At 40.3% G+C, this 20,811-nt stretch overlaps 3 protein-coding genes and 1 long non-coding RNA gene across 7 annotated transcripts in view; 2 read left to right on the top strand and 2 right to left on the bottom strand.

The window, feature by feature from the left end:
• Positions 1-211: 211 nt before the first annotated feature.
• On the top strand, positions 212-9,096 carry slc5a11 (solute carrier family 5 member 11). Its single transcript, XM_007557367.2, has 16 exons — positions 212-698; positions 1,067-1,216; positions 2,461-2,532; positions 2,683-2,787; positions 2,900-2,959; positions 3,043-3,147; positions 3,269-3,374; positions 3,508-3,588; positions 3,658-3,863; positions 4,796-4,931; positions 5,009-5,116; positions 5,204-5,354; positions 6,178-6,346; positions 6,428-6,643; positions 6,802-6,919; positions 6,997-9,096. Exons 2-16 carry the CDS (start codon positions 1,067-1,069, stop codon positions 7,227-7,229), a joined length of 2,016 nt encoding a protein of 671 aa, XP_007557429.1. The 5' UTR covers positions 212-698; the 3' UTR covers positions 7,230-9,096.
• LOC103141639 (uncharacterized) lies at positions 8,907-11,751 on the bottom strand. Its single transcript, XR_476600.2, has 2 exons — positions 11,428-11,751; positions 8,907-9,325 (listed from the first exon to the last, which is right to left on the bottom strand). It is a non-coding gene; the product is annotated as an uncharacterized LOC103141639 (long non-coding RNA).
• Positions 11,752-11,762: 11 nt separating this feature from the next.
• On the top strand, positions 11,763-19,736 carry LOC103141636 (sodium/myo-inositol cotransporter 2-like). Its single transcript, XM_007557362.2, has 15 exons — positions 11,763-11,857; positions 13,102-13,173; positions 13,324-13,428; positions 13,541-13,600; positions 13,684-13,788; positions 13,910-14,015; positions 14,149-14,229; positions 14,299-14,504; positions 15,437-15,572; positions 15,650-15,757; positions 15,845-15,995; positions 16,819-16,987; positions 17,069-17,284; positions 17,443-17,560; positions 17,638-19,736. The coding sequence occupies exons 2-15, from the start codon at positions 13,105-13,107 to the stop codon at positions 17,868-17,870; spliced, it is 1,863 nt and encodes a 620-aa protein (XP_007557424.1). The 5' UTR covers positions 11,763-11,857; positions 13,102-13,104; the 3' UTR covers positions 17,871-19,736.
• arhgap17b (Rho GTPase activating protein 17b) overlaps positions 19,547-20,811 on the bottom strand; it is a 26,292-nt gene continuing 25,027 nt past the window's right edge. For 3 of the 4 annotated variants that reach the window (XM_007557363.2, XM_016673977.1, XM_007557366.2), the window contains one exon: positions 19,547-19,965. In XM_007557363.2, the coding sequence (XP_007557425.1) occupies positions 19,820-19,965 (146 nt within the window). In that variant the 3' untranslated portion in view covers positions 19,547-19,819. The remainder of the gene's footprint in view (positions 19,966-20,811) is intronic. The other variant, XM_007557364.2, reaches the window with a different exon arrangement.

Here is a 20,811-nt window from a genome sequence, read left to right as displayed (position 1 = left end):
GTTTTTTGCTTGAGTACTAAAAAGCTATATTTAAAGCACTGCTCTCCATTTACCATATATAAAATATTACATCTGTATTTTTTATTGTGACAAATAAATTCAGACAAATATAAAGAGTTGCATGGAGACTGCTTTTGTTGTATTTTTCGATCATTAACTTTTGCTGCACCGAAGAGAATAGACTGGTTAGTAAGGGAAATTTTCTTTGCCAATTTCCTCCGACCTTTTTATTGTATGAATATTTTTCTTTACGACTCCTTTATGACCATATTAAGCTCCTGCTATCGCTGCAAGCAGTTGGTCTGCAGAAGCGGGCATAAGTAGTATTTTTTGTGCCTGTAAGTGTTTACAGACACATGAACTCAAATAGGTTGCTCCACTTGTTCTGCCCTTATTTCGTCTCGTGAGTAATTTGGATGAATTTAGACCCCTTTCAGCAATCATTCGGCTATTTACAGACACGAGGAAACTCTCTTTCACACACCTGCCTGTGAGAGGTGTAATAAATCCCTTACATTTTAACTAAACCTTGTTGTGCATGTTGGGAAAGTGGAGTTTGAACCTTATGATGTGTAGAAGACGATTCAAGACAAAGGCCAGAATACAAGGACTGTCTGTGGGCTACTGCTGACATGCTGTGTTGTTTGGATGCAAGGCAGACCTGTGGTATGAGACTCAGGAGGACAAATTACTGAAAGGTGAGTTTATCAAACATTGCAAACTGTGACACGCTGTAGTTTAAAGGTCTTTTTGTACCTTTTACTGCAGTAACTAATAACATACTTACATCAAAGGTTAAAGCTGACTCTTCATTTGATGGTACAAATCTGCAAGAAGTGTCAAGAAATGAGAAGGCTGAGATGACTGCCTTTACCCGTGGAAGGGTTATAAATATAAAATGTCAGATCATGCTGGCAGGGAGTAAAAAAGAAACAAACAAAGCAAGCGCCTCCATACAAAAGACTGCAGAATACTGTAATACTAATGAAAAGCCCCTTTTCTGCTTCAGCTGAGTAAACGTTCTTCTCTGTTCTTAGCATGAAACAAACTTTGTTGCATTTTCCAGATGACCTTCAAACAAGCAACTGGTGGAAGAGCACTGACGACCACCATGGCCCCAACCCAGAAGCCCTCCTTTGGGAGCAGCACCCTGGTCACTGTGGATATTGTGGTCCTTGTTGTCTACTTCCTGCTGATTCTGGCTGTGGGTTTCTGGGTAAGAAGTCTGTCTTTATCTGTCCCCTCTTTGCTATTGGTGATATAAAAACGGTTAAGATACTAGCTTTTGTTTTGAAACAGGAACATACTGAACCATGCTGGTTTTGTCCGTTGCGTTTACCCTTTTTCCTTGTGCAGCCTTTCTCATCCCAAGTTTATCAGTCTTCAAACTGTTTGAGTCACATGTACGAATGTCACAGATGGAAGTGAAAAAGCAAGTCAAACAGGCGCGAAGCGGGAACTGACTGAGGATGCATTAATGAATCTTGTAATAGAGAAAATTTGGTCATGTATGAAAAAAGTGCAACAGTTCAGTAAAAAAAAAACATAAAACCATAACTACAATCTGTTAACGTATATTAAAAATTGATAAGAAATGTGCACGTTGTTATATGAGTTAAAGCCCTTCAGTTGTTAAAGCCCTTAATATCAGGGTTAGGGTTATTTAACTATATTTGATTATATTGCATTTAATGGTCACATGTTGTCATTATTCTTATTAAATATTATTAATAAGACTTGTGGTATATGAATGTAATATTTTAATCTAAGACTTTCATGGTTTTAAAACATAACATGTTTTTAACTGACTAAATTTCACATTTATTAAATTCTGCCATTCAAGTTATGGACATAATTCTGAATGTCTTCTTTTTTTATCCAGCTTTATTTTCTCATAAGATACGTATAGTTAATTAGCGATTGACAATAAATGTATTCATTACATTTTGTCCTTGTGAATGTAATGCAGATTTTGCATTTCAAGCTGTCTTTAGAAATATATAGGATAAAACAGCAGCAAAACAATCTTTAAAACGGTTTCCATAAATAAAATAAAATATGTCGGATCTGGCATGTGGTACAAGCCAGATGCACCACATGAAAAGATGCTTCCAGGCTTTATTTTTTTTTTAAAGACATGTTTTATAATACAGTATTGGAAGTATTTTTTTCTTGTCAGACTACAAGATAGAAGCAGGAGCTGTTAATGTATCAGCATTAATGGTTAACAAATCACATTATGACAAAATGAGAATAAAATTTATGGATTTTTTTTTATTTGCTCTCATCAAGTAATGGAAGTGACAGAGTAGTGAACCACAACCCAACTTTAGCTAAACATCATAAAGGGAAACAAAACTGGTATGATGTTCAAGAGCAAACTGTGTAACATCGAAACCATGAACACTAAACGACTTCCTCTGTATACTCTAAATAATCAACTTTGTTTTATTTTATTAGTCCATGTGGAGAACGAAGCGCAGCACAGTGGATGGATACTTCTTAGCTGGCAAGAGTATGACATGGTGGCCAGTAAGTAAAACACCATCAAATCTTTGGAGGAAAAAAGAAAAAAAGATGGACTGATTTTCTGATTAAAACAGCTGAAGAAGAGCTGTTATCCACTTTTTTTTTTAATGAGGCCAAGTTGATCTAAATCCTAATTTCCTCAACTATATTTAGGTTGGGGCCTCACTGTTTGCCAGTAACATTGGCAGTGGACATTTCATCGGTCTGGCAGGGTCAGGAGCTGCAGCAGGAATTGGGGCGATAGCTTACGAATGGAATGTAAGACATCATATTTAATGTAAAAAAAAAAAAAAAAAGAAAGTCTGAAGAAGAATCAATGTTAATGTCTTTGCATTTGTTAAAAAAACAAAACAAAACAAAAACAAAACAGGGAATGTTTATGGTGTTGATGCTCGGATGGCTCTTCCTGCCCATTTACATTTCCTCCGGGGTGAGTTTTCCCACACACACCAACTTGCACAGGAGTGCACTCGTGGTGTGAGAGCGACTCCCAATACACTCTCTCCTCTCCAGGTAACAACCATGCCAGAATATTTGCAGAAGCGCTTCGGTGGAAGAAGAACGCAGTTATTTATCGCCGTCCTGTCCCTGTTTATTTACATCTTTACAAAAATATCGGTATGGCACAAATACAACAGGGATTTCTGTGTCTGGGTGGGAAAATTGCATAAACCTGCATGTATGAACTCAAATTGTTTACTGTGTTGTCTTTTTGTTTTGTTGTTGTTGTTGCGGTCAGGTGGATATGTATGCAGGTGCTGTGTTCATCCAGCTTGCTTTGAAATGGAACATCTACCTGGCCGTGGTGCTGCTGCTCGCGGTGACTGCCCTCTACACCGTAGCAGGTGACTTTTCTCCCTCCGTCACCTAAATTGTGTAAAACATATTGTGCATTTGCATGTAGGAGTCCCGTGCGTTGCGTCTTTTGTTTTGCGCTAGCTGTTGAAAGTGCCTAATGAGCCATGTGTCGTGTTCTAGGCGGCCTCGCTGCAGTGATCTACACTGACGCAGCTCAAACTGCAATCATGCTGGCCGGAGCTCTCACCCTCATGGGTTTTAGTAAGTCAGATGCTACTCATTTTGTCACTTCCCACTGCTTAATTTTACACGCCTATTTTTGTTTCTGAGGTTTTGTTGAGGTCGGAGGTTGGAATGCGCTGATGGAGGGATATTTCGCCGCCATTCCCTCGGTCCGTGTCCCCAACTCGACCTGTGGCGTCCCTCGAGATGACGCTTTTCATGTATTCAGAGACCCGGTGCTCTCTGACCTGCCCTGGCCTGGCGTCATCATCGGCATGTCCGTCCCCTCCATGTGGTATTGGTGTTCTGACCAGGTACTGCAATAAGTTTTATTTTTGAACTCAGCCAGCCACATACAAAAACATTTCCGTGTCTTGAGGCTTTTCATATAATCATGATGCAAACTCTTGTGTACTTGCAATGTATTTTAATATTTTATCTGACATCCCAACACCAAGTATCATAATTGAAAATGATGCCGTTTTCAAAACTTGCTGTTGTATTTAGTCCTCCTAAGCAAAAACTGTATTGCTTCAATTACAACCGCAGGTCTTTGGGGTGTGTTTCTACCAGCTTTGTAAAACCAGAGAGTGAAAACATTCAGTTCTTTAAAAAAATATCACAAATTCATGGAGAGTCTCATTAAGTCTTGCTATGTATTAGCTTTAGCTCTGAGCTTTGACACATGGATATGCTGTCAACTGAAAGCGTATTTATGTGTATTTAAGCAAATGATCCAAAGTACACAAAGCTGAAAACTGAAGACATTTGGTTTATCAGTGAAATACATTTTTCCGTTGTAGTTTTTTGTTTATTTTGAGTAAAGCAGAGTTGTATTATATAAAAAAAGTAGACTTAATGCATGGTAAAGTATAAAATTATATTTAAGAGTCATGATTTCTGGAATAAACATTTTATGATTGTAAAAAACAGGGATGTTTTTTCCATCTTTAAAAGACTAAACAAAAACTTCTATTTATTTATGTGCCAAGCTTTTCTCCTGGATTTAGCTCGTTGACATATTTTTCTGTTAAAAACTTTCCTCTTCTCAGTATTAGTGACCTAAGAAAAAAAATGCACAGGCAGTTCAACTGATCATTTACTGACTTATCAGTTAAGTGACAACATTGAGTTACAGGATTGCTGTTCCCATTCTGATTTATGCAAAATAGATTCTTCCAATGAAGATCTCAGTCATTCATTCACCAAAGCCGGGAAGCTGAAATTCTCTCTTGGTTCCCTGCAGGTGATTGTGCAGCGCTCTCTGGCTGCAAAGACTTTGACCCACGCTAAGGGAGGGTCTCTCCTGGCTGCATACCTGAAAGTTCTGCCTTTCTTTGCCATCATGCTCCCCGGGATGATCAGCAGGATCCTCTACCCAGGTACAGATTGGGATGCGAGGGGATCAGTCAGGGCAGTTCCCTTTTTTACTGTGCTCACTGCATGATATTGTGTCTAGATGAAGTGGCGTGTGCAGACCCTGACCTGTGCAAGGAGATTTGTGGGAACTCAGTGGGCTGTTCGGACATTGCATATGCCAAACTGGTTATGGAGCTTCTCCCTGCAGGTGAGACGCTGTTTCTGCCGTTGCTCTCCCCCTTTCCCGTCTTCCTTTCACACAGACGGCTCCCTACTTGCCGCTCTTCCTTCTCAGGACTGCGAGGGCTCATGATGGCGGTGATGATTGCTGCTCTCATGTCGTCTCTGACCTCCATCTTCAACAGCTCCAGCACCATTTTCACCATGGATTTATGGAAGAGCTTCAGATCTCGTGCTTCTGAGTGGGAGCTCATGATTGTGGGGAGGTATGACTCACTGCGGCATCCAAGCGAAGAACAGAAACTCAACTTATGAAAATATTTTATTTTACAGAGAAGAAGAAATGCAGCTTGATATATGGTCATTTTGTCCATCAAACTCTCTATACACCAAAGTATTCATTCCCCTGGATCACTCGAAGTAGGGCATATTTGCAATGTTAGAGGAAGATAAGATACATTTTTTTTTTTTTTACTGATGAAAATCTGAAAAGTGCGGTTGATTTTACTCTATTACCCCTAAAACTATCTGGTGCCACCATTTGCCTTCAGAAGTCATAACTAGCCAGTTTTGGTGGGGGAATTACAGATATTAGTTGCGCATTCTAAAAATCTTGAGTAGAATTAAGAATGAGACTTAAAAATTAATATTACAACACGCTTTCCATCCAACATAACCAAGTTTGACTTGTTTTATACCCACAAAATACGTGCGGCTGTAATGGCAGCAACAGGCGACTCGACAAAGTGTCGACTCTGTCATACAAATATGTATCGTATTCTTCAGTTTTTTTCTTTCTGAAAAATGTCAAATTCATTTGTCTTCCTTTCACTTCACAATTATGCATTAGACTTTGTCTAAAATTCCTATAAAATACATACATATTTGATATTGTGATGTAATAAAGTACAAATGGCACTTTTAATAGGCACTGCACTTCCAAAGTCAATTCTTTTCCAAATGTTTTCACCTGAATCCTTAAAAAAAAAAAAAAAAAAAAAGAAAGTTGCAGCTTAAAACCATGCATATAGATTCAGCATACAGCTAAATTGCTTATTTAAAGCATTGAACTACACGTTGACCCTGCAGGGTGTTTGTGCTCGTCCTGGTGGCGGTGTCAGTGCTCTGGATCCCCGTCGTCCAGGCCAGTCAGGGTGGCCAACTCTTCATCTACATCCAGTCCATCAGCACCTACCTGCAGCCCCCTGTAAGCATCATCTTCCTCATGGGCTGCTTCTGGAAGAGGACTAATGAGCAAGTGAGGAGCTTAATCATCAGACCGCATTTAAAAATGAGCCGTCTTGTTCCGATTTGCTTATGGGTTTGTTTTGTCACACAGGGCGCCTTCTGGGGTCTCGCGATTGGCCTCACGGTGGGCTGCATACGCATGTTGTTGGACTTCGTCTACCCTGCGCCACTGTGCTTTGAAGAGGACGACAGACCCGGCGTGCTGAAATACGTCCATTACCTCTACTTCTCCATGCTGCTGTCCTTCATCACCCTGGCTGTGGTGGTTGTAGTCAGCCTGGCTACCGAGGAGCCCAGTCCAGAACAGGTGAAGCAGCATTCTGACCTTTTCTCAGCTGGTTCTTTGTTTGCAAACCTCACAGAAACTATATCATTTACCTATAGCACCACTAGGTGTCAATAATGTGCCAAGATACAGGCAGACTCCAGCCGTGGCATCTTCTTACTGCTTTGCTTTCTGAACAGATAAGTCGTCTCACTTGGTTCACAAGGTTTGATCCGGTGAAGCCAAAAGAGCAAGAGATCCCAGCGGAACGCAGACGTACAGAAAGCAGAAATGGACAAGCCGTCGATCAAAGGAGAGGTCTGTCTCTGCTGCACATCTCCCAACTTCTACTTCCAAACTGCCTAGTTAACACTGTTTTTCACTGACCTCTGCAGACTCGGCTTCGTCTGTGTCCAGTCCTCCCAGTCAGTCCAGGTTCATGTCTGCCATCTACTGGTTGTGTGGGATGGAGAGACGAAGTGAGGCGGACAGCGACTCCGTGGCCCCGCCTGCGCCTGAGCAGATCATCTGCACTCTGGATGAAAAGCCAAGTCTACGGCACCTCGTCAACGCCAACCTCATCATTTGCCTCTCGGTAACGGTCTTCATCATCAGCTACTGGGCTTGAGGGGGAAGAACTCCAAACTGTACGAAAGTAATTCCTATCCCCTCGGACTGTTTCACGACGCAACCACAAACTTCAATGTGTTTTTTTGGATCCTTATAGACAAATATGAATGAAAATACTCTACAGCACGGCCTGCATTTCTATTCAGCTCCTTCCCTGACTCTGACACCCCTAAAATTGCCTCTAGAAATTAGCCAATTAGTAAACAGACTGGTATGTGATTTAATCTCGGTATTAATCTATTATATGGCACAACCAACACCCTCTAGCTCCATGGGCATACACAGCAGTGGCAACATAATACTGTGGGAATCCTTTTTTTTCTCTCCAGCAATGAAAGATGAGCTTTGGAAATACAGTTGGAGAAAATCTTTGCGATATTTTATGTAATATGAAAATATCAGTCTCTAGTTGTGATTGATGGTTTACTCATCATTTTCCTCCCACTTCATAATCATTTTAATTTGTGCTGGTCAATGGTAAATAAACTTAATCTATAAAGCCCTGTTTGCATTCAAACACAGATATTCACAAACGGGTAAGTGGCTCAGCACACAATCTGGGGTTAAATGACAGAGGAGAAAACTGGAATCAAACCCACAACTTTAAGCCTGAAACACACCTACTTTATCCATTTAGCCGCAGTCGCTCATAAAATACATTGAACCATTTGGTCACGTGGCTGTGAAAATGTTTGAGGTGGTACAAATGCTGCAAATATAAAATATGTACATATTATGTTAAACTGGACTTAGCCAAAATTAACCAGAATAGTGATATTTTGTCCTTTAAAATACTGTTTCTATATATTATTTGCAAAGTGAATTATATTCAAAGTAAAGCCTGAAGAACAATCTCATGAGTTCACATTCAGCGTTGTTTTTTTTATGTGTCTTACTGGGTAAATATCTGTACTTGCAACCTATTTTCTAAAGATTTGAATAAAACTAATTATGTAGAACTATGATGCATTGTGTGCCAAAGAGTAAAAAAGACCACAAAGTCGTAGTGAATTGCTTTCAAAGAAAAAATAAAATAAAATAAAGATTTTTAATGTTTTTTCTGTATTTGGTCGAAGCTTTGATTTTGGAGTAGGAGTGATTACAAAAAGAAGATTGTCCCTTTTAACAATAAAAGCAAATCTTGACTCATCAAATAGGACTTTTCCCATTTCAAAATCAGCTTAGTGGACGTCAAAAAGGAATCCTGATTAAAAATGTGACAATCAAACCTCACCCTGTTGTCGTCTTCAAGACGTCTCTGTAAAACCACCTGAAAATGCAGCAACGAGCTCTGAACAGGCCATTAGCGGAAGACGACTGCATCTCTTATTGCACCCTTCCCAATGTATTTGGTCATCGCAACTCTTAATCTGTGCTAAACAACTCACAATCTTTGGCCTGTTAGCTTTCTTAATACCGCCCTGCAGACTGTGAACATTTCATTTCTGTCGGATGAAACAGCCAAATTTGGAGGATGAAAATTCTGTTTAGCTTCACGATAAATAACAGTTTGAATTCAAATGTCAGAGGTTAAAATCTCAAAACAAAAGCTAAAACTGCACTCAGATGCTCGTCTCCATAAGGATTCTTAAGCTTTGACACTTTGGCATAAAAACAAAGAGAGGTACAAAAAGGTGAAACTTCTCCAGCATTCTTTTCTTTTTTTTTTTTTCCCCCTCAGTTAAGCTGCTGTATAACTCGGGTCCTTTAAGCTTTGGCTCTGCAATTCAATTTTTAGACACCTAGCAGAGCGTGCATCGATAAGAGTTCAATGTTGGAAGCGATGGCTGCACATGGGTTTTGTGGTTTAAGCCACCACCTTACAACGAGGCTTCTGGTTTGACTCAGTGGAGCAGACAAAGTATTAAAAAAAAAAAAAAAGCTGTTGGCATCCTGTAAGCAGACCTGGCGCCTTGTCTTAAATGAACAATAAAAGCTGGAGCGCATTCTACAGAGCAGTGTTCTCTGCCTCGATTTGGGGGGTTGGGTGCAGGGTGGAGGTGGGCTCTTGACCAGCAGAGCCCTTCACTTCTTGCTCCTCAATCACCTGAGGGACAAAAGCTCTTGTGATCCCCTTCATAACCAGGCCTCCATCTGCAAAAGAACAAAGAAACCCAGATGGAGCAGTCACCAAACACTTCATGAAATAAAGCCAACAGCTGCACACATACACACACACACACACACACACACACACATATAGACACACACTGCTACAAACTCCACATTCTTTAAGACACCAAGGACTCTTCTGCGATTTAAATATAATCAATTCTGCTAAAAATGTATGAGGGATTTTTATTTATTTATTTTTTTTGGTTTCCTTGGTGTGTTAATCTGTAAATGCAACAAAAAATTTATGGCACAGATCTGGCTAAGAGCACTGACTACAGAAAGTACAAAAAAAAAGTCTGATCCTGTTTAGAAGCACGTTAGTCAGTGTCACAGCAAACAGTTAACAGACGGGGGGGTTAAACCTAAATGCAAGCAGGTTATGAACAGACAAATGTACAAAAACATGCCTTCACACATGAACATACAGGTGCATCTCGGTAAATTAGAATATCATCCAAAAGTTAATCTGTTAGCTAGCTGGAGACTGCTAACAGTTTTGCCCAACCTCCTCTGCAAAATCTTAAATATTTCACTCAAAGCGTTTCTTTCAGCTTTCTGCACCATCAATCTTCCCATCACCCATAGAGCTTCCTGTCCCTGCTAAAAATGAAACCCCCGCATAATGACACCACCACCACCACCATGAATCCACTGTTGTTGTGGTGCAATCAAAGTGGTGTACAGTGTTAGTTTTCTGCCACAAGTAGTGTTTTATATACAGGTTCTGTTTTCCCACATTTTCACCCCTTTTTATTTGTCAAAGATTAATTCCATTATGTTTTTCCTGTTCAAAATCATGCACGATTTACTGCAGAAGTATCATGTTATGGTCTACGCCAGTGGTTCCCAAACTTTTTCTCCTGGGCCCCCCCAGTGGTTTCCAAACTATTTCTGGGCCCCCCTATGGCTTACAAATAGCTGCCTGGTTGAATGATATGTGTGAGCGAAGGGGGTGGGGGGTGGATTATTAGAGACTCCCTGTTATACTCAGCCCTGGCTCCCGTGGGGGGGTGGGGGAATCAAATTTTTTCAGGTCAAAATTAATCGAAGCTGAACATAGACAACATCAGTAGCCTACAAGCTAATTGTTAACAAGCTTAAGGTTCTGAATTGATATTAGCTAGTCATGTTTTAGCTAACATTACCTGCATCCAACAGCTTTACTCAACTCAGTCGGTTAGTTTGAGGGAAAAACTGTGAAAAGTTCTTTGCGTTTTGCTGGTTTGCTGCCATGATTCTAACACACCTGCGTAGCTCTGCACAGCAGCAGCAGGTCTCCTTCACTGCTGCACAGGTGTGAGCGTCGTAGCGCTCATGTTGCATTTAAAGGTGGTTCGGAAAAACAGGTTACCACATGTTAACAACGGATTAAACAGCTTTAACTGCTGATAAAAGTGACAGAGGACACGGATACGGGAAGTGTGGAAGCTCCTACTGTATCAAATTGACATAGGAATAACAGAGAGTTGGCCATTCTAAGGTAAAAACCCAGCGCATACAGCATTCATGTTTTTTTGTTTTTTTTTCCCCCATCCAGACGGCTTCCCGCGCCCCCCCTGCAATGGCACGGCGTCCCCCCCTAGGGGACGCGCCCTACAGTTTGGGAACCTCTGGTCTATGCAGTTACGAGGAAGACTGCTCACTTGGCATTTTACATTTTATGGAGTGTAAACCTGAAAATGTCATTGTTAAAGAGTGCCATCTCCAAGTATATCATTGGAAAGTTGAGTGGAAGGGGGAAAAAATGTGGTAGAAAATTGTACATGCAACAAGAATAAATGAAAACCCCTGAGATAATTGAGAAGCAAAAACCCAGGGTCATTTTAATATTGGTGTCATGTGACATTTTTATTTTACAAGTGACTGTATTTTGTCTTTTCTTGATTGTTAGATATATATTGAATAACCAGAAACAAATTAACCTTTTAATGATATCACAACTTATTAAGATGCACATCCACCTGTCTGTGTTACAAGTATTAGACATGCAACAAAGCTCTAGTTGCTTTTTTCCCCCAAAACAGACAAACAAACATGAAGCAGCAAAAAGTGCCAACACACCCAGCCAATAGGAACCTTACCATCACCTGCCCGGCAAAGCTCATCCTACAGGCAGGTCGGCAGCTCAGACATCTGCAATGTTTACACACATTTCCTGTCATGCTTCAGATCACCACACAGTTCCGTTCAGAGTGACACAAATCGAGACAGTGAAACCATAAGAAGAAGCTAGAGATCTAAAAACAGCAGCACCCTAAGAGGAAGCTTCAGACGGTTATCGGCAGACGAGCAGAAAGGGGGAAAATAAATAAATAAAAAAAGATTGCTGAAAAGTTGCTGGAAGATGGCTGGAGATGTTGTTTTCTTCGCTTCAACTTGAACCAAAAAGAAGAAGAATTTTATTCAAATNCCCCAACCCAGAAGCCCTCCTTTGGGAGCAGCACCCTGGTCACTGTGGATATTGTGGTCCTTGTTGTCTACTTCCTGCTGATTCTGGCTGTGGGTTTCTGGGTAAGAAGTCTGTCTTTATCTGTCCCCTCTTTGCTATTGGTGATATAAAAACGGTTAAGATACTAGCTTTTGTTTTGAAACAGGAACATACTGAACCATGCTGGTTTTGTCCGTTGTGTTTACCTTTTTTTCTTGTGCAGCCTTTCTCATCCCAAGTTTATCAGTCTTCAAACTGTTTGAGTCACATGTACGAATGTCACAGATGGAAGTGAAAAAGCAAGTCAAACAGGCGCGAAGCGGGAACTGACTGAGGATGCATTAATGAATCTTGTAATAGAGAAAATTTGGTCATGTATGAAAAAAGTGCAACAGTTCAGTAAAAAAAAAACATAAAACCATAACTACAATCTGTTAACGTATATTAAAAATTGATAAGAAATGTGCACGTTGTTATATGAGTTAAAGCCCTTCAGTTGTTAAAGCCCTTAATATCAGGGTTAGGGTTATTTAACTATATTTGATTATATTGCATTTAATGGTCACATGTTGTCATTATTCTTATTAAATATTATTAATAAGACTTGTGGTATATGAATGTAATATTTTAATCTAAGACTTTCATGGTTTTAAAACATAACATGTTTTTAACTGACTAAATTTCACATTTATTAAATTCTGCCATTCAAGTTATGGACATAATTCTGAATGTCTTCTTTTTTTATCCAGCTTTATTTTCTCATAAGATACGTATAGTTAATTAGCGATTGACAATAAATGTATTCATTACATTTTGTCCTTGTGAATGTAATGCAGATTTTGCATTTCAAGCTGTCTTTAGAAATATATAGGATAAAACAGCAGCAAAACAATCTTTAAAACGGTTTCCATAAATAAAATAAAATATGTCGGATCTGGCATGTGGTACAAGCCAGATGCACCACATGAAAAGATGCTTCCAGGCTTTATTTTTTTTTTAAAGACATGTTTTATAATACAGTATTGGAAGTATTTTTTTCTTGTCAGACTACAAGATAGAAGCAGGAGCTGTTAATGTATCAGCATTAATGGTTAACAAATCACATTATGACAAAATGAGAATAAAATTTATGGATTTTTTTTTATTTGCTCTCATCAAGTAATGGAAGTGACAGAGTAGTGAACCACAACCCAACTTTAGCTAAACATCATAAAGGGAAACAAAACTGGTATGATGTTCAAGAGCAAACTGTGTAACATCGAAACCATGAACACTAAACGACTTCCTCTGTATACTCTAAATAATCAACTTTGTTTTATTTTATTAGTCCATGTGGAGAACGAAGCGCAGCACAGTGGATGGATACTTCTTAGCTGGCAAGAGTATGACATGGTGGCCAGTAAGTAAAACACCATCAAATCTTTGGAGGAAAAAAGAAAAAAAGATGGACTGATTTTCTGATTAAAACAGCTGAAGAAGAGCTGTTATCCACTTTTTTTTTTAATGAGGCCAAGTTGATCTAAATCCTAATTTCCTCAACTATATTTAGGTTGGGGCCTCACTGTTTGCCAGTAACATTGGCAGTGGACATTTCATCGGTCTGGCAGGGTCAGGAGCTGCAGCAGGAATTGGGGCGATAGCTTACGAATGGAATGTAAGACATCATATTTAATGTAAAAAAAAAAAAAAAAAGAAAGTCTGAAGAAGAATCAATGTTAATGTCTTTGCATTTGTTAAAAAAACAAAACAAAACAAAAACAAAACAGGGAATGTTTATGGTGTTGATGCTCGGATGGCTCTTCCTGCCCATTTACATTTCCTCCGGGGTGAGTTTTCCCACACACACCAACTTGCACAGGAGTGCACTCGTGGTGTGAGAGCGACTCCCAATACACTCTCTCCTCTCCAGGTAACAACCATGCCAGAATATTTGCAGAAGCGCTTCGGTGGAAGAAGAACGCAGTTATTTATCGCCGTCCTGTCCCTGTTTATTTACATCTTTACAAAAATATCGGTATGGCACAAATACAACAGGGATTTCTGTGTCTGGGTGGGAAAATTGCATAAACCTGCATGTATGAACTCAAATTGTTTACTGTGTTGTCTTTTTGTTTTGTTGTTGTTGTTGCGGTCAGGTGGATATGTATGCAGGTGCTGTGTTCATCCAGCTTGCTTTGAAATGGAACATCTACCTGGCCGTGGTGCTGCTGCTCGCGGTGACTGCCCTCTACACCGTAGCAGGTGACTTTTCTCCCTCCGTCACCTAAATTGTGTAAAACATATTGTGCATTTGCATGTAGGAGTCCCGTGCGTTGCGTCTTTTGTTTTGCGCTAGCTGTTGAAAGTGCCTAATGAGCCATGTGTCGTGTTCTAGGCGGCCTCGCTGCAGTGATCTACACTGACGCAGCTCAAACTGCAATCATGCTGGCCGGAGCTCTCACCCTCATGGGTTTTAGTAAGTCAGATGCTACTCATTTTGTCACTTCCCACTGCTTAATTTTACACGCCTATTTTTGTTTCTGAGGTTTTGTTGAGGTCGGAGGTTGGAATGCGCTGATGGAGGGATATTTCGCCGCCATTCCCTCGGTCCGTGTCCCCAACTCGACCTGTGGCGTCCCTCGAGATGACGCTTTTCATGTATTCAGAGACCCGGTGCTCTCTGACCTGCCCTGGCCTGGCGTCATCATCGGCATGTCCGTCCCCTCCATGTGGTATTGGTGTTCTGACCAGGTACTGCAATAAGTTTTATTTTTGAACTCAGCCAGCCACATACAAAAACATTTCCGTGTCTTGAGGCTTTTCATATAATCATGATGCAAACTCTTGTGTACTTGCAATGTATTTTAATATTTTATCTGACATCCCAACACCAAGTATCATAATTGAAAATGATGCCGTTTTCAAAACTTGCTGTTGTATTTAGTCCTCCTAAGCAAAAACTGTATTGCTTCAATTACAACCGCAGGTCTTTGGGGTGTGTTTCTACCAGCTTTGTAAAACCAGAGAGTGAAAACATTCAGTTCTTTAAAAAAATATCACAAATTCATGGAGAGTCTCATTAAGTCTTGCTATGTATTAGCTTTAGCTCTGAGCTTTGACACATGGATATGCTGTCAACTGAAAGCGTATTTATGTGTATTTAAGCAAATGATCCAAAGTACACAAAGCTGAAAACTGAAGACATTTGGTTTATCAGTGAAATACATTTTTCCGTTGTAGTTTTTTGTTTATTTTGAGTAAAGCAGAGTTGTATTATATAAAAAAAGTAGACTTAATGCATGGTAAAGTATAAAATTATATTTAAGAGTCATGATTTCTGGAATAAACATTTTATGATTGTAAAAAACAGGGATGTTTTTTCCATCTTTAAAAGACTAAACAAAAACTTCTATTTATTTATGTGCCAAGCTTTTCTCCTGGATTTAGCTCGTTGACATATTTTTCTGTTAAAAACTTTCCTCTTCTCAGTATTAGTGACCTAAGAAAAAAAATGCACAGGCAGTTCAACTGATCATTTACTGACTTATCAGTTAAGTGACAACATTGAGTTACAGGATTGCTGTTCCCATTCTGATTTATGCAAAATAGATTCTTCCAATGAAGATCTCAGTCATTCATTCACCAAAGCCGGGAAGCTGAAATTCTCTCTTGGTTCCCTGCAGGTGATTGTGCAGCGCTCTCTGGCTGCAAAGACTTTGACCCACGCTAAGGGAGGGTCTCTCCTGGCTGCATACCTGAAAGTTCTGCCTTTCTTTGCCATCATGCTCCCCGGGATGATCAGCAGGATCCTCTACCCAGGTACAGATTGGGATGCGAGGGGATCAGTCAGGGCAGTTCCCTTTTTTACTGTGCTCACTGCATGATATTGTGTCTAGATGAAGTGGCGTGTGCAGACCCTGACCTGTGCAAGGAGATTTGTGGGAACTCAGTGGGCTGTTCGGACATTGCATATGCCAAACTGGTTATGGAGCTTCTCCCTGCAGGTGAGACGCTGTTTCTGCCGTTGCTCTCCCCCTTTCCCGTCTTCCTTTCACACAGACGGCTCCCTACTTGCCGCTCTTCCTTCTCAGGACTGCGAGGGCTCATGATGGCGGTGATGATTGCTGCTCTCATGTCGTCTCTGACCTCCATCTTCAACAGCTCCAGCACCATTTTCACCATGGATTTATGGAAGAGCTTCAGATCTCGTGCTTCTGAGTGGGAGCTCATGATTGTGGGGAGGTATGACTCACTGCGGCATCCAAGCGAAGAACAGAAACTCAACTTATGAAAATATTTTATTTTACAGAGAAGAAGAAATGCAGCTTGATATATGGTCATTTTGTCCATCAAACTCTCTATACACCAAAGTATTCATTCCCCTGGATCACTCGAAGTAGGGCATATTTGCAATGTTAGAGGAAGATAAGATACATTTTTTTTTTTTTTACTGATGAAAATCTGAAAAGTGCGGTTGATTTTACTCTATTACCCCTAAAACTATCTGGTGCCACCATTTGCCTTCAGAAGTCATAACTAGCCAGTTTTGGTGGGGGAATTACAGATATTAGTTGCGCATTCTAAAAATCTTGAGTAGAATTAAGAATGAGACTTAAAAATTAATATTACAACACGCTTTCCATCCAACATAACCAAGTTTGACTTGTTTTATACCCACAAAATACGTGCGGCTGTAATGGCAGCAACAGGCGACTCGACAAAGTGTCGACTCTGTCATACAAATATGTATCGTATTCTTCAGTTTTTTTCTTTCTGAAAAATGTCAAATTCATTTGTCTTCCTTTCACTTCACAATTATGCATTAGACTTTGTCTAAAATTCCTATAAAATACATACATATTTGATATTGTGATGTAATAAAGTACAAATGGCACTTTTAATAGGCACTGCACTTCCAAAGTCAATTCTTTTCCAAATGTTTTCACCTGAATCCTTAAAAAAAAAAAAAAAAAAAAAGAAAGTTGCAGCTTAAAACCATGCATATAGATTCAGCATACAGCTAAATTGCTTATTTAAAGCATTGAACTACACGTTGACCCTGCAGGGTGTTTGTGCTCGTCCTGGTGGCGGTGTCAGTGCTCTGGATCCCCGTCGTCCAGGCCAGTCAGGGTGGCCAACTCTTCATCTACATCCAGTCCATCAGCACCTACCTGCAGCCCCCTGTAAGCATCATCTTCCTCATGGGCTGCTTCTGGAAGAGGACTAATGAGCAAGTGAGGAGCTTAATCATCAGACCGCATTTAAAAATGAGCCGTCTTGTTCCGATTTGCTTATGGGTTTGTTTTGTCACACAGGGCGCCTTCTGGGGTCTCGCGATTGGCCTCACGGTGGGCTGCATACGCATGTTGTTGGACTTCGTCTACCCTGCGCCACTGTGCTTTGAAGAGGACGACAGACCCGGCGTGCTGAAATACGTCCATTACCTCTACTTCTCCATGCTGCTGTCCTTCATCACCCTGGCTGTGGTGGTTGTAGTCAGCCTGGCTACCGAGGAGCCCAGTCCAGAACAGGTGAAGCAGCATTCTGACCTTTTCTCAGCTGGTTCTTTGTTTGCAAACCTCACAGAAACTATATCATTTACCTATAGCACCACTAGGTGTCAATAATGTGCCAAGATACAGGCAGACTCCAGCCGTGGCATCTTCTTACTGCTTTGCTTTCTGAACAGATAAGTCGTCTCACTTGGTTCACAAGGTTTGATCCGGTGAAGCCAAAAGAGCAAGAGATCCCAGCGGAACGCAGACGTACAGAAAGCAGAAATGGACAAGCCGTCGATCAAAGGAGAGGTCTGTCTCTGCTGCACATCTCCCAACTTCTACTTCCAAACTGCCTAGTTAACACTGTTTTTCACTGACCTCTGCAGACTCGGCTTCGTCTGTGTCCAGTCCTCCCAGTCAGTCCAGGTTCATGTCTGCCATCTACTGGTTGTGTGGGATGGAGAGACGAAGTGAGGCGGACAGCGACTCCGTGGCCCCGCCTGCGCCTGAGCAGATCATCTGCACTCTGGATGAAAAGCCAAGTCTACGGCACCTCGTCAACGCCAACCTCATCATTTGCCTCTCGGTAACGGTCTTCATCATCAGCTACTGGGCTTGAGGGGGAAGAACTCCAAACTGTACGAAAGTAATTCCTATCCCCTCGGACTGTTTCACGACGCAACCACAAACTTCAATGTGTTTTTTTGGATCCTTATAGACAAATATGAATGAAAATACTCTACAGCACGGCCTGCATTTCTATTCAGCTCCTTCCCTGACTCTGACACCCCTAAAATTGCCTCTAGAAATTAGCCAATTAGTAAACAGACTGGTATGTGATTTAATCTCGGTATTAATCTATTATATGGCACAACCAACACCCTCTAGCTCCATGGGCATACACAGCAGTGGCAACATAATACTGTAGGAATCCTTTTTTTCTCTCCAGCAATGAAAGATGAGCTTTGGAAATACGGTTGGAGAAAATCTTTGCGATATTTTACGTAATATGAAAATGTCAGTCTCTAGTTGTGATTGATGGTTTACTCATCATTTTCCTCCCACTTCATAATCATTTTAATTTGTGCTGGTCAATGGTAAATAAACTTAATCTATAAAGCCCTGTTTGCATTCAAACACAGATATTCACAAACGGGTAAGTGGCTCAGCACACAATCTGGGGTTAAATGACAGAGGAGAAAACTGGAATCAAACCCACAACTTTAAGCCTGAAACACACCTACTTTATCCATTTAGCCGCAGTCGCTCATAAAATACATTGAACCATTTGGTCACGTGGCTGTGAAAATGTTTGAGGTGGTACAAATGCTGCAAATATAAAATATGTACATATTATGTTAAACTGGACTTAGCCAAAATTAACCAGAATAGTGATATTTTGTCCTTTAAAATACTGTTTCTATATATTATTTGCAAAGTGAATTATATTCAAAGTAAAGCCTGAAGAACAATCTCATGAGTTCACATTCAGCGTTGTTTTTTTTATGTGTCTTACTGGGTAAATATCTGTACTTGCAACCTATTTTCTAAAGATTTGAATAAAACTAATTATGTAGAACTATGATGCATTGTGTGCCAAAGAGTAAAAAAGACCACAAAGTCGTAGTGAATTGCTTTCAAAGAAAAAATAAAATAAAATAAAGATTTTTAATGTTTTTTCTGTATTTGGTCGAAGCTTTGATTTTGGAGTAGGAGTGATTACAAAAAGAAGATTGTCCCTTTTAACAATAAAAGCAAATCTTGACTCATCAAATAGGACTTTTCCCATTTCAAAATCAGCTTAGTGGACGTCAAAAAGGAATCCTGATTAAAAATGTGACAATCAAACCTCACCCTGTTGTCGTCTTCAAGACGTCTCTGTAAAACCACCTGAAAATGCAGCAACGAGCTCTGAACAGGCCATTAGCGGAAGACGACTGCATCTCTTATTGCACCCTTCCCAATGTATTTGGTCATCGCAACTCTTAATCTGTGCTAAACAACTCACAATCTTTGGCCTGTTAGCTTTCTTAATACCGCCCTGCAGACTGTGAACATTTCATTTCTGTCGGATGAAACAGCCAAATTTGGAGGATGAAAATTCTGTTTAGCTTCACGATAAATAACAGTTTGAATTCAAATGTCAGAGGTTAAAATCTCAAAACAAAAGCTAAAACTGCACTCAGATGCTCGTCTCCATAAGGATTCTTAAGCTTTGACACTTTGGCATAAAAACAAAGAGAGGTACAAAAAGGTGAAACTTCTCCAGCATTCTTTTCTTTTTTTTTTTTTCCCCCTCAGTTAAGCTGCTGTATAACTCGGGTCCTTTAAGCTTTGGCTCTGCAATTCAATTTTTAGACACCTAGCAGAGCGTGCATCGATAAGAGTTCAATGTTGGAAGCGATGGCTGCACATGGGTTTTGTGGTTTAAGCCACCACCTTACAACGAGGCTTCTGGTTTGACTCAGTGGAGCAGACAAAGTATTAAAAAAAAAAAAAAAGCTGTTGGCATCCTGTAAGCAGACCTGGCGCCTTGTCTTAAATGAACAATAAAAGCTGGAGCGCATTCTACAGAGCAGTGTTCTCTGCCTCGATTTGGGGGGTTGGGTGCAGGGTGGAGGTGGGCTCTTGACCAGCAGAGCCCTTCACTTCTTGCTCCTCAATCACCTGAGGGACAAAAGCTCTTGTGATCCCCTTCATAACCAGGCCTCCATCTGCAAAAGAACAAAGAAACCCAGATGGAGCAGTCACCAAACACTTCATGAAATAAAGCCAACAGCTGCACACATACACACACACACACACACACACACACACATATAGACACACACTGCTACAAACTCCACATTCTTTAAGACACCAAGGACTCTTCTGCGATTTAAATATAATCAATTCTGCTAAAAATGTATGAGGGATTTTTATTTATTTATTTTTTTTGGTTTCCTTGGTGTGTTAATCTGTAAATGCAACAAAAAATTTATGGCACAGATCTGGCTAAGAGCACTGACTACAGAAAGTACAAAAAAAAAGTCTGATCCTGTTTAGAAGCACGTTAGTCAGTGTCACAGCAAACAGTTAACAGACGGGGGGGTTAAACCTAAATGCAAGCAGGTTATGAACAGACAAATGTACAAAAACATGCCTTCACACATGAACATACAGGTGCATCTCGGTAAATTAGAATATCATCCAAAAGTTAATCTGTTAGCTAGCTGGAGACTGCTAACAGTTTTGCCCAACCTCCTCTGCAAAATCTTAAATATTTCACTCAAAGCGTTTCTTTCAGCTTTCTGCACCATCAATCTTCCCATCACCCATAGAGCTTCCTGTCCCTGCTAAAAATGAAACCCCCGCATAATGACACCACCACCACCACCATGAATCCACTGTTGTTGTGGTGCAATCAAAGTGGTGTACAGTGTTAGTTTTCTGCCACAAGTAGTGTTTTATATACAGGTTCTGTTTTCCCACATTTTCACCCCTTTTTATTTGTCAAAGATTAATTCCATTATGTTTTTCCTGTTCAAAATCATGCACGATTTACTGCAGAAGTATCATGT

The sequence above is a fragment of the Poecilia formosa genome, unplaced genomic scaffold (genome assembly GCF_000485575.1).
Source record: "Poecilia formosa unplaced genomic scaffold, Poecilia_formosa-5.1.2 Scaffold88, whole genome shotgun sequence".
Lineage (NCBI taxonomy): Eukaryota > Metazoa > Chordata > Actinopteri > Cyprinodontiformes > Poeciliidae > Poecilia > Poecilia formosa.
Note: the sequence above shows the minus strand (reverse complement) of the source record. Positions and strands in the feature narration are given on the sequence as shown.